This window comes from Ammospiza nelsoni, chromosome 4 (genome assembly GCF_027579445.1).
Source record: "Ammospiza nelsoni isolate bAmmNel1 chromosome 4, bAmmNel1.pri, whole genome shotgun sequence".
In the NCBI taxonomy this organism is placed as follows: domain Eukaryota; kingdom Metazoa; phylum Chordata; class Aves; order Passeriformes; family Passerellidae; genus Ammospiza; species Ammospiza nelsoni.
The window spans coordinates 33,042,140-33,054,279 of record NC_080636.1 but is presented as its reverse complement, the minus strand read 5'-3'; the positions used below and the strand labels follow the sequence as shown (position 1 = coordinate 33,054,279).

Here is a 12,140-nt window from a genome sequence, read left to right as displayed (position 1 = left end):
TTTCTGAGGAGCCCTCAGCCTCCCACAACGTAGGAGAAATCCATCATACTCGTGAATGAGTAAAGCATGGTGCCACTGCTATGTTAGCAGACAGATTGCTTTCAATAAAGCTTTTAATAACATTGTGACTTCTACTTGAACTGGAATAGGAGCAACTAATTTTTAATGCATATGCATGTGGCCTGATTCGCTGGCATAGTCTGTGTTCTTGTGAAACAAAACATAAAGTAGGGCCTTGAGGTATAAAATGTTGTTATATCCTGATAGGTTTCAAAATATTGTATTGCTTCTCTCTTTCCTGGGCTTTGTGTGCTGTGCTGGACTCAAGTAAATCTGCTTTGTTTTATTTTAGCATGGCTAATTTGAAGATTGAACTCTCTAAGCTAGATAGTGAAGCCTGGCCTGGAGCACTGGATGTGGAAAAGGAAAAACTGATGTTAATCAATGAAAAAGAAGAGCTTTTAAAGGAGCTTCAGTTTGTTACACCACGGAAACGGACTCAAGATGAGCTAGAGCAGCTAGAAGCAGAAAGGAAGAGGCTTGAGGAAGAGCTGGTGTCTGTGAAAAGCACACCCAGCCAAGCACTTGCTGAAAGGTAAGTGGTTGCTTTTTGCTAATATTAAATGCTGCTTTCTGCATCTAACCTTTGTACTCATTGCACACCCTGAACTATGCCTTGATGGGCTGTTTTCCTTCAGTGACTGTTCTATGTAGGTCTTAATTAAATTTGTTATTAGCCCAATGGGCAGAGAAACAAAGAAGTCTTCAGTACTGTGAGAGAATGTGAACACCCTGTATCTGCTCTGCAGTATCAGTTGCTCTGCATTTGTTAGCAGCATGAAAATGCCTGTGACAGATGTTAAATAACTGAGGAATGTCAACACACCAGCGGGAAGGCAATACATCATTCACTCGTTTCTGATAATAGCTGTAAACTGTTTGAACTCAGGTTACAAAGATTATCTTGATTGTTGCAACATCTGAAGCCTTTCATTGTGAGTTTTATTATGCACAAAAATGCAACAAAAAGGGGGAAAATCCCCAAAAGTTCAGATGAGAAGGATAATTGCTGCAAAACTTTCCTAACTTGGTGCTACCTAACTAGTAAGGGTAGCTACTCTCACAGTAAATTGTTTTTAGCTGTATTCAGACTTTGAGAAAATCAAAGCTGACTGTCACAGATGGACTTTTCATCAGCTCTAAGTGGAAATAAATTTAGGGCACCTCTAGCCCACATAAAATGCAATAAACACAAAATGTCATTGTGTGTATCAGTGTAGTATACCTTACTGAAGTAATACAATCAGCATTGTGTGGCTTTCTTACTTCCCTCTACTAGGAAACACCTGCTGTTGCTCCAGTGTGCTGTATGGCCAAATTCCTGTTATAGGATTAGAAGCTGAGTCCTAAATTCTAGCTGAGTAACAAGGAAGTTTTTTGCTTAGGAAGGACAAATGTGTGTTTTATGCAATATTTTTAAAACATTTTTACACTTTATTATAGTTTAAATTGCAGTATGTTAATAATGCAAATATGTTTTAGAAGAGGGGAACTATATTTTCACAGGAGAAGCTGCCTGTCTAAGGTAAATTGAATCTAAGGTTTTGATAATATGCTGTTGTATAGCTAAATCTTGACTCAAGCTATAAATAGGTAGCTGGTGTCTGAATTTTGTGCTTGGGATTTGCTTTAGTGCAAAGTAAGTTCTGCACCTGCTTTCCCATACATGTCAGGTGCCAAACTTGGAGTACCAAGGGCAAGTAAAATTGTCCCCCATTGTCAAGAAGAAATGAATTTTCCATGTGTAGTGACAGAATGAGTTGTTAGAGCTTCCTTTTCCCCCCTCTCTTTTCCTCAAACTTTTTTCCTTTGATTTTTAATCCTGAAAATTTGGAGTGTTTGGGCTTTATTTCATGAAGTTAATGTACAGTATGTTGAGCTCTGTTGATTGAAGTAGCACTTAGAGCGGCTTCTGGGTTGCTTTTTTGTTATTCCAGTGAGTCTCCAGTGAATTTCTGGCTTCAACTGTTTATATTAAATCTGTCTCCTTTGGTGACTTCAGAGCACATAAATTCTTTCACATGAGGCTATTTTGAGGATTATTTCTGATTTGTCTACTATAAACATAAAGTGAATCTTCTTTTTCAGAAGGATTCAGATGATGAAACTTTGTCTAAAATGTTAATTTAAAAAGAATACATTTAATTGTACCAGATTGATCAGCAGGATTTTGTTTCATGGAGATGAGGGAGATTCTCCTCTCCGTTCTCAGTGGAGGAGCCATGCCATCTTCAAAATATTGTGCTATTGTTGCATTACCATTTTCTTCTATGAGGTTCCATTAATGCCTTCAGTTTGCAGTGTCTTCACAGGTAATAATAATGAAGCAGCAGCATAAGAAGCTGTGGATTATGCCAGAGCTTAATGCAATGAGGGTTCTTTCATTTGGTTTAGTGATTTGGGGGTTTTTATTTCTAAGGGGAAAAGAAACAGGAGACGTGCTCTGACTTAAAACAAAAACATTATAGCATAGCCCTGGGTTATTTTGGTGCAGGATGCTGAAATTGCCACTAGTAGATGTACATGGATTCAATTTACAGAAGGAGAGTGTAGATCATAACATATCAACTTCAAAAAGGCAGAGACAGGGCATACTCTGGCTGCTTTAAGAAGCCTTAAAGCAACTGTGTAGAAATAACTGGATTGTGAAAATGTTGAGAACTACTTGCTACTTTCTTGCCTCTGAGTTCCATTATTGCTTTAATCCTTGGCAGCATCTCCCAAGTAAGCACAGCCATTTGAACAGGTCCATGATTTAAGTACTTGATTGATTGTGCTGTTGCCTGCAAAACGGGCACCTGCTCTTGTTCCTGTCACAAACATGCCCACCTAAGTCTGCATTGAAAGGTTAGCTATGTGCACTTTACCTTTTATATGTATTTTCTTTAAATATTCACTGCACCTCTCAGCAATGTTACAGTATATGATCAAAAGAGAAAGATGTCTCACTAACACTGAAGTCCCTCCTGCAAGGAGGAACAGATTGATTTAAATAGAAGTGGTGCAAACAAGAGAGACAGAGAGAGGCCCGTGTCAGAACAGATTCCACAATGGTTGTTTAGGTGTTTACACATGGGTTTGTGGATACTGTAGTTCCTGCTTGTGCTATAAAGAAGGAAGGTTCATTGTCTGAAAGTTTTGGAGCTGGGTTGTTGGGGTTTTTTTCCATTTTGCCGGATGTAGGATGAAAAAACTTTATCTGAATCTCAATTTGTTGTGAGATCATAAACTGCATAAATTTGTTGTGAGATCATAAACTTCCTGCATTTCCTCAAACTTCCACAAGTGATTCATCACTTGGCTTGTGTTTGAGATTTGTGACTAGCATCTTTCTGACATTAGCCTGCAGGTCTTAACAATTGTATTTAATTACTAGTAGATCAAATTACTTCCAGGAAAGAATTTTTTTCAGGTGCTAAATTATAAGGGATAAATTATGTTTATCAACCTCCTTAAGATGGTAACAGAAAACAATTAATTGTGCTTTTGAGACAAAAACCAATGAAACCTTTTAATTCAGTAGTACGAATTCAGTTGCTATAATGTCTCTCTCAAGGTGGCTTTTTTTGAGGACTTCATTCAGAGCAATTCCTAAGCTTTTATTTTTTTTCCCATCTTCTGCCATTAGTAGTTGAACACAGAGCAATTTCTATGCTTCTTCCTTGAGGAAAAAATCATAGCTTACTACTGAAAAGCCACAGAAGAGCTAGTGAAGAGCACTCTTGATTGGGAAAAGCAGGATAGATTAGGCTTTACAATTAGACAGAAAGCATGGATAAATAGTAAAATTATTGGAAAGAGTGTCTGATACTATAGATGAACATAATTCCTGGTGTGGAAACCTGTGTGCATGTCTTCCACAGAATGAAATACTGTGTATGCTTTTAACAGCCTTAGCAGGTATTGGCAGATGAGCACATCACTGCAGTGTGAGAGCACTGTGGCGTGGGCAGTGGAGTGGAAGTCACACCCTGGCTGACCTCAGGGTAACTTATTCACCTTTGCATAACCCACATTTGCTCGCTGAATAAGCATGGGTGTAAGCAAGTGCTTTTCATGCTTTGCTGAATCAGGGACTTAATGTACTTTGCTGGTATCTGATGTTCAAAGGGAGTGAATTCTGAGCACTCTTGAGTATCTAATTCAGTTGATTCATTTTGTGTAAGAAAGCAATGGTTGATGTTTCTTGTTTCTCAGATTAGTAGCTGGAGAGCTTGCGATGTATCAGTTGACTGAGCAAGGCCTAGAGGAGAAGATAGTAATCCACAACTACAGGAGGATTTTAGCTGAAACCACTGAAAGCAAGCAATTTATTTAGTGTAAATGGAGTGATAAAAAGGAATTAAAAGAGGAAGGGAAATCACTCTAAACGTTAGTGAATCATTTCTCCTATCCAAGAGGAATAGGAGAGTTCCCCATTTTGTGGCTTTAGAGCTGTTCTAGATAAAGCAGGAGGCAATAAATCCTGCCTTCTCATAAAGGTGAACTTGATGATGAGCATTACAATGCTGTGTGGCTCTGAGGTGCTGACAAAGCTGTTGGGAATGTAGAAATCTCAATCAAGGACTCCTAAATATGGTCTATAATCTCAGAACCTTTCACTGAATGATGCTTTGATTTGCTGTGCTTTATCTCTATATAAAGATTCTGAAATTAAAGGGAGTGCTTTGATTTTAAACTTCAAGTTATCAAAAATAATACTGGTATTACTGGTATTGGTGTTCTTTTGGTTTTCCTGGTTTTGTTGGTTGGTTTTGTTTTATTTTTTTTCCCTGGAACTATATTAAGTTAGGAGGGAGTCTGCAGTGTGGCTTTTAAAAACTGCATGAGTGCAGATCGTATTATCCTGAAGTTGCAGCTATTTTCCCAGTGCTCATTTGTTACTTTTTTTATTGGGTGCATGTTCCCCTTGGTACAGTGTGAATGTCCCAACCCTGTGCTTGCTTGTACACTCAGCAGGTTTGTTACAGTTCTTGGTATTCTGCAGGTAAAGTCACTCTGCTGAAGCAGTTGGGGTTTTATGATCAGACTGAGAGCTAACACACTATTTTGGATTTTAGTCACTGGCAACCTGATAAAAAAAAATGAGGAATCTTCACTTTGTTTCTTTTTTATCTATAAAATGTTCTAGCCTATTCTGTAATGCTTTCCTAAACTAATATGTACATATTTTTGCAGATTAAAATTGGAGGACAGAAGAAAAGAGCTGGTACAGAAACTTGAAGAAACTACAAAGTTAACTACCTATTTGTATTCACAACTTAGGAGGTGAGACTGTACTGCATGATGTAAAACCTGTTTTGTAGTAGATCTGGATGTCTCAACTTCATTCTTAGGCTTATCTCTTAGCTGGAAGCTCAGCAAAATATATTAAAGTAAAAAAAATGCAAATGTAATAGCTTAAAGTGTTTTGTCACCATGCAAACCTGGAGTACTTTTAGAATTTCGGGAAATTTTCTAAGTTGATAGTTCTGTTATCGTTCAGTAAATATATTTTAAGTGTTTAGAAGGGCCTGCTTGAATTACTTTTCCTGACATTTTTTCCCAGCAGTCCTCCAGAACCAAGGCAGTGGCACTCAGTTTCTCTGGCCCAGCAGGACTCCCTATCTGCTGTTATTAACAGGACAAGACTGCATGTTCCAGCCTTTCCCATAATTTACATAGTTGGATTTACTGTGAACATGGAGTGTGTGTTGTCATGCAGATGGGAAGCAGTTCTGCTCTAAATTGTATATCTGGCATCTTCACAGGCGCTTGGGCGTAGGGTGGGCTGCACGACTTGCTCTAGAGGTGGCAATGCTCCTCTGCTGTCATAAGCTCCATCTTGGGGATCCCTGTGCTGTCACATTGACCATACAAGCACCCACATCAGAGTGGAGCAGGTTTCCAGTGGGATATAACAGCTGAGAAGGCTGCTGTTACTGCCAGGCCAGCTTGTCAAATCTGCAGCCTTCTCCAGAAGAAAAGGGGTTTAGGCAGGTGGCCAAAGGCAGAGTAAATTGCCCTGGTAGTGTGCAGGTTGGGCACACTGAGCTAAGCCAGGTATAGGTGCTTAAAAACCATAATGCCCCAAGCAGCCTTTGGTTGTGATCTGTTACAAGGCAGATTCAGTCAAGCTTCCCTCTCTTTGTTCTGCTTTGTGCTGGTTTAGTTCAGTAACATCAGCATGTGTTTGTGCTTTGTTTGCAGCCTCTCAGCCAGCACGTTATCTGTGTCTTCAGGGAGCAGTTTGGGATCCCTCGCATCCAGCCGGGGATCTCTGAACACATCAAGTAGAGGCTCGCTAAACTCGCTCAGCTCCACGGATCTCTACTATAACCAAGGCGAGCAAATTACAGATTTGGACTATCAGTACAAACTTGATTTCATGTTGCAAGAAAAAACTGGTTACATTCCTTCAGGGCCTATCACTACTATTCATGAAAATGAAGTGGTCAGTTCCCATGGGAGACTTGGTTACAGTGACTCTCCTTCAGCTGCAGATCATCCCAAATTGACTGAACCTCCCAAATCTGTGACATCACTGTCTTCCAGATCCTCTCTCTCCTCCTTGTCCCCCCCAGGCTCCCCTTTGGTTTTAGAAGCTGCATTTTCAGTGTCAGCTCAAAACTCCCCTCTGCATCACCTCACTACGGACTTTGAAGACTCTGACCTTTCAGGTGATTTTGCAGGCATTAGCTTCTGTGAGAACCAAATATTACTGGACTCTGAAGCCAGAGCAGGATCTCAGACTCCTACAGATGATAAAAGTCTAAACGTTAGGCAGCCTCTGCCTTCTCTACACGAAGGAAGTTCAGGTAATTAAAAAAAATTCTAATGTCAAATGTATGTGCAACATGAAAATTAACAGCTGGCACTTGAAATGAGCAGGTATGTTGTGTAACTGAAGAGTATCTTGATCAGCATGCACTTGCATGTTTCTGAGGGATGTTACCTAACTTCTAGTTTTGGCTGCAGAGAGCTGCAATCACCCTGATTCTGTCCATATTTTTCAATAGCTATTTTAGAAGGCAAGTTCACGTATTGCAATCTGTCATGAAAACAGTAACACAAAAACCTGAAGCTGGCTTTTGAAAGCAGGGAGGATGCATGCTGTTCCTAAGTTCTATCAGGATGTATGGATATAGAGCAAACACCCTCTGCTGGTTTTTTGGTAACTTGAAATCAGATACTTTTTTTCTCATTGAAGAGTAAGTTAGAAACTGACATCCTCAGTAAAAGAGACTTCTAGACTGTAAATTATGTGTTATGTGTATCTAATTATTTGAGCCTGCTGTCACTGAAAGATCTACATTTCATTTTGAATTGAGAAAGACAGGTGACTGCATTACAGTGAGAGTTTCCCTATTTTTAACATGAATTTCACAGCTTTTAGCTTTTTATCCAATTTAGAACAGAGTTCCTAAGTGAGTCTAGGATCCCCTTGCAGTCTGTGGGTAACTTCCAAAAGAATGAGACATCTTGTCCTAAAGCATACTTCCCTTTAAGGAAGAAGGGATGAATGACTGTGAGTTATCAAGGTATCCTTAGTTACTAGTTAATTAGGTGTGATGAATTCCACTTCTGGTCTGTAGCAAAAGCCATACAGCATACTTAATCATCTTATATTGTCAAAACCTTTGGCAGAGGCAGAATTTCAAAAATCCCAGCTGTCAAGATGGCTCGTGCTCAGTCTTGGAGTGCTTGCTTTGCTGCCTTTTGTTCAGGCTGACAGTATGTTGTGCTCTCTCTGCACATTTATTCTTTTCTGGTGTCATTCTGTGTCATTGTCTTCAAGTATGTTGCAAACCATTCATGTTTATGTTACACTCTGTTTTCTCAAGGAAGAACTGAGTGAGACAGATTTCCAGTAGTGCTGAGCACTGGCAGCCCTATTTGAAACCTGGTCAGTACCTGGCATTTCCAATTGTATTTCTGAGCTGGTAGGGAAGCAGCTAACTAAGGAGTTTGGTGTTTTAAAGAATAACCATGGCCTAGCTCTTGAGCATTGTCCAGATTTATTACCAAGTTTGAACCCTTGTGCTTGGAGTTTTTAAATTTTTAATAAAAGTACCTTGTCACGTTCATACAGTTATATATTTTAATGAGAAATTTGCTTTTATTTTTTTAATTTTCTCAAGGAACTGTTATAACATCTGTTGTCTAATTAGATTAGCTTACTGCAGTACTGTGGTCATTTCAAAGTTGGCCAGAGCAATGTGGCACCAGAAGAGAAAGGTATGGTGTGCTTAGTACAAGCTGGGAGGCCCCACTCTGTTTCGCTGTGCAGAGAGAAAACAAGAAATTGATTGATGTCCTAATGGTCTGAAGGTGTAAAATGCAAAATTGAAAAAGCATGGAAAGAAAATCTGAGGGGAGGGGGTCTTTTTGTCCTTTGTCTTTTCAGGATAGTGTAGCACAGTAGTTATTTTACTTTAGAGCCATATTATAAAAGATTGAAACAATAATTAATTTTCCTGCCTGTATTTCAGCAGCATATCCTTTCCAAATTAACAACAATTTTCAGTCTGTCTTTGCAATCTGTCTGCAGCTCACATAGTTGGAGAACTGAATTCAAAATGGTTTGGAATTTGGGAACATTTTGGGCTAAAAAATCAGATTTTTTAAAAATTATTTCTATAGATCATTATTTTTAAAGACACTGTGTGATTCTCTAACATTTTTTCACTTTTTGAGGATTTCTTATTCTGGATATTGTCTGCTTGCCTTTTAAGTCTATAAAAGTAGTTATGGTTTTAAAATGTAAATTGATTCTGTGATTCTTCATACTGATACTTCCCCATGTAGCACCATATGCATAATACAGTTCATCTTTAAACTTGTATTAAGGCTGCCAAAACAAGTATTTGAATTTTGTATAGCCAGGTATTAACTAATTGCACTTCAGTAACTCTGGTTTCCACAGTAAAATGGGCCTCATGGTGAGACTTCAGTAACTAACAGTAAGACACAGATCTGGGGTTTGTTCAGTGTTTCTACTCCAGTTTCATCCTTGAAACTGCTGTGATGCTGAATGGGAAGGTTTGAACAAACTCAGCCAGAGGCACTAAACCTGCATTGAAAATTTCAGCCCACACACTTGGGTTTTTACAGGACTACAAATCTGAATACTGCTGAATCTTAACTTGGGCATTGATAAAGACTCGAAGGTAGTACAGCTCCTTTTCATGTAATCTGCACTGGCTCTCTAGATGCAGTGTTCATCTGTTTCTCTGCCTGTCTGACTTTTCTGTACAGGTGAACCATAGAGATATTTGCTCCTCTGCACATGTCCCTGCTGTCAGAAACCAAGTTGGAATATCTTGTAGTTCTTCCACAGTCAGTCTCTGTCATTGTCAAAGTCAATTCAAGTGGTAATTCCTAAGGGTAATCAATAAATCATGTCATCACCTTCACCCCTCACATGGTGAGAGGGGAAGGGAAAGAGCACTTCACCATCAAGGAAATAGTATTCCTACTGCCATAAATAAAAGCACAAATGCAGCAATCAATCATCTAATCTAGAGCCTTAAATTTTAACATCTTAACAGGATGTAAAGTCATGATTCAGATGGGGATGATAATGCATACCAATATCCTCACCCCTGGCAGATAAAAGGATTGCACAGGCCCTCAGCTTGCTGCTGTGCTGCAGAATGTGGCTTCGTGGCATGACACTCACATATCAATGCAAGTTGAAGATTAAAGCTAAGTAGTCATTGAAAGCCTGTAGCAGAGAAAGTTTTTGATGATAGTAAACCAGAGAGGATTTTATTTCCAGCAGTTATATCACTGGGGAGAGGATGTCTGTCTGACTTTTGAATATTTAATAAACAGTAGGCAAGCACTTGGCATGTAGCTGCAGTGTTACCACAGTGCTGAATGTGAACAGGGCAAATACTGGTTTAAAGATCAGGAAAGTGAGGGCTGATAATGAAGGATAATAACTAGCTCAATGCATAAGGGTGATCATAGGAGTCTGTGTCTCTGGAAAGAAGTAATAGTACATTTTCAAGTTCATCAGTCTGGTTATATCTGTAGCCAGAATATGTAGCAAGAGCAGTACAGTCTCAGAATGTTTAATGATATGGAACAAAACTACTGTGATACTCCACTAAGGGTCACTGCTTTCAACGTGACAACTTCCTAAGCTATGCTCATCTCTCTTTCTGACTATTCATCTCTTGGACTAGTTTTCATTCTTTTTCCTTTTTGTAGGTGGTGATTTACCAAGAAGAACAGCTGGTCATCTGCTTGAGGAGAAAACAGCTTGTGTGTCTGCTGCTGTGTCTGATGAGTCTGTAGCTGGAGATAGTGGTGTATATGAAGCTTCTGTGAAACAGTAGGTTTGAGAAATCATGCAAGTTTTCCCACCAAAAATTTAAATATATCTATGATCAGTTACACAGTACCTGCAGAAGATGGTAACCAGCCCTGCCTTTTTTAGAAATAATTTGTATTTTTAGGTGGAAAGAAAGGTGTATTTGCCAAACAATGAAGTTTGATCTGAGGGTTATTTTTTGTGCTTGTATAACTTGGTTGAATAGCATTAATATACTTCTTTATAATCTTGGGGTTTTTTCCTTGCTAGAAGTGCTCCCAAGAGAAACTATGCTATGATTTAAACTATGCAGGTTTTGCCATGTGACTCCATTGTCAATACTCAGAGTTACTGTTTTTACTTCTTGTTTTATTAAGGATTTTTAAGATTGTATAGCAATTTTTTTGAATGTTTTTATTTTTAAAAAGGGGTTATAGAAAAGACATGAACAAACTTTGTTGTAATGTTAGAATTAAAATAATCCAGGTTGAGGCTTAATGTTCACTGCAGTGATCAGGATATAAGAAACATACTTGCTGTTATTTTTTGACCAGACAACTTCTATAAGATTTTTCATACTAGTTTATATGGTATGGTCTGTAATCTTCAGTAATCAGCCTCAGGCCTTTCTGAATCATTGCTGCAGTTGTCAAACTATTCCAGCAGCAACTGCCCCTAAAACAAGCACTGCTGTTGTGCAGGCTCTGAAATTCTTATTTGGAGTGCATGCTGTAATTAAGTCAGCATGTTTAGGAGGATGGATATATGTTCTGTATATGCATGTGTTAATAATTGCTGAAAGCTAACTATAATTTTCCAAAATTTGAGTATTTGCCTGGTTTTCCTAGACCAAATGAAACTGAGGACACTGTATATAGTGAAGATGATGCAACAACTCTAGAGACTGCTCAGGTACAAATAGGACTCAGGTGAGTGACCAGCAAGGGGAATATTTCTGTTGATCCAGAAGTGTGAATAGTAAACTTCCCTTGTGTTGTCCTTTTTTAACAGATATGACCACAGCAATTCAAGTTTTGTGATAATCATAGTGCGGCTTAGAAACCTTCCAGCATTTCCTGTCCCCCTTGGCTCTAAGGTGTAAGTCAAACAATCACTGACATAGAGTTGAGATATAAGAGTGTAATAATAAATTCTAAAAAATCTCTAAAGTAATTGGTTGATTTATGGCTTTAGAGCACTGAAGTATGTACAGAACTTCTCAAACTGTTGTAGTATTTAGCATTATAGTATTTATGTAATATGTAGTATTTAGTATTTGCCTATTACAGCAATGCTGCAAGAATAAGATGTTATCAAGAAATTTGCACATTCCACTAAACTGGAATAAAAAAAGGATTTTAAAATAGTGTTTTATCTACTGCTTCTAAACATTCCAGCTTTGTGAGTGCGAAACAGCTATGCCATAGTTACTAAAACCACTCATTTGATACTTTGGCATCTTTTCAGCTCAGTGTTGTCTTTTTACATTTATGTATCTTTTTGATGTAAAATGGTATTTAAAGAAGTATTTGTCTTTTAAGTGAGCTTTTAAAGGATAGTGGTAATTTAATAAATTGCAAGTGGACAAACACAGTCACATTGAAATACACCATCCCTAACTACTAGAGCTTGGGGGTCTGCTAAGAATTAGTTCTTGATTCAAATTGGACCAACAAAGTCTAAAAGTAAATTGCAGTTTGAATCATATGTAGAGAAAATGAATATGTTATCACTGAGTTTCTAATCCAAAATTCTCATCTGAATAAATAAGTACAGGTTG

The 12,140-nt window shown here is 38.3% G+C and overlaps 1 protein-coding gene across 2 annotated transcripts in view; it reads left to right on the top strand.

Moving 5' to 3' along the window:
• WWC2 (WW and C2 domain containing 2) overlaps nucleotides 1-12,140 on the top strand; it is a 94,753-nt gene that overhangs the window by 59,955 nt on the left and 22,658 nt on the right. For both annotated transcript variants that reach the window (XM_059469887.1, XM_059469889.1), the window contains 6 exons: nucleotides 353-595; nucleotides 5,239-5,328; nucleotides 6,250-6,857; nucleotides 10,258-10,381; nucleotides 11,209-11,289; nucleotides 11,372-11,458. In XM_059469887.1, coding sequence (XP_059325870.1) covers nucleotides 353-595; nucleotides 5,239-5,328; nucleotides 6,250-6,857; nucleotides 10,258-10,381; nucleotides 11,209-11,289; nucleotides 11,372-11,458 — 1,233 coding nt within the window. The remainder of the gene's footprint in view (nucleotides 1-352; nucleotides 596-5,238; nucleotides 5,329-6,249; nucleotides 6,858-10,257; nucleotides 10,382-11,208; nucleotides 11,290-11,371; nucleotides 11,459-12,140) is intronic.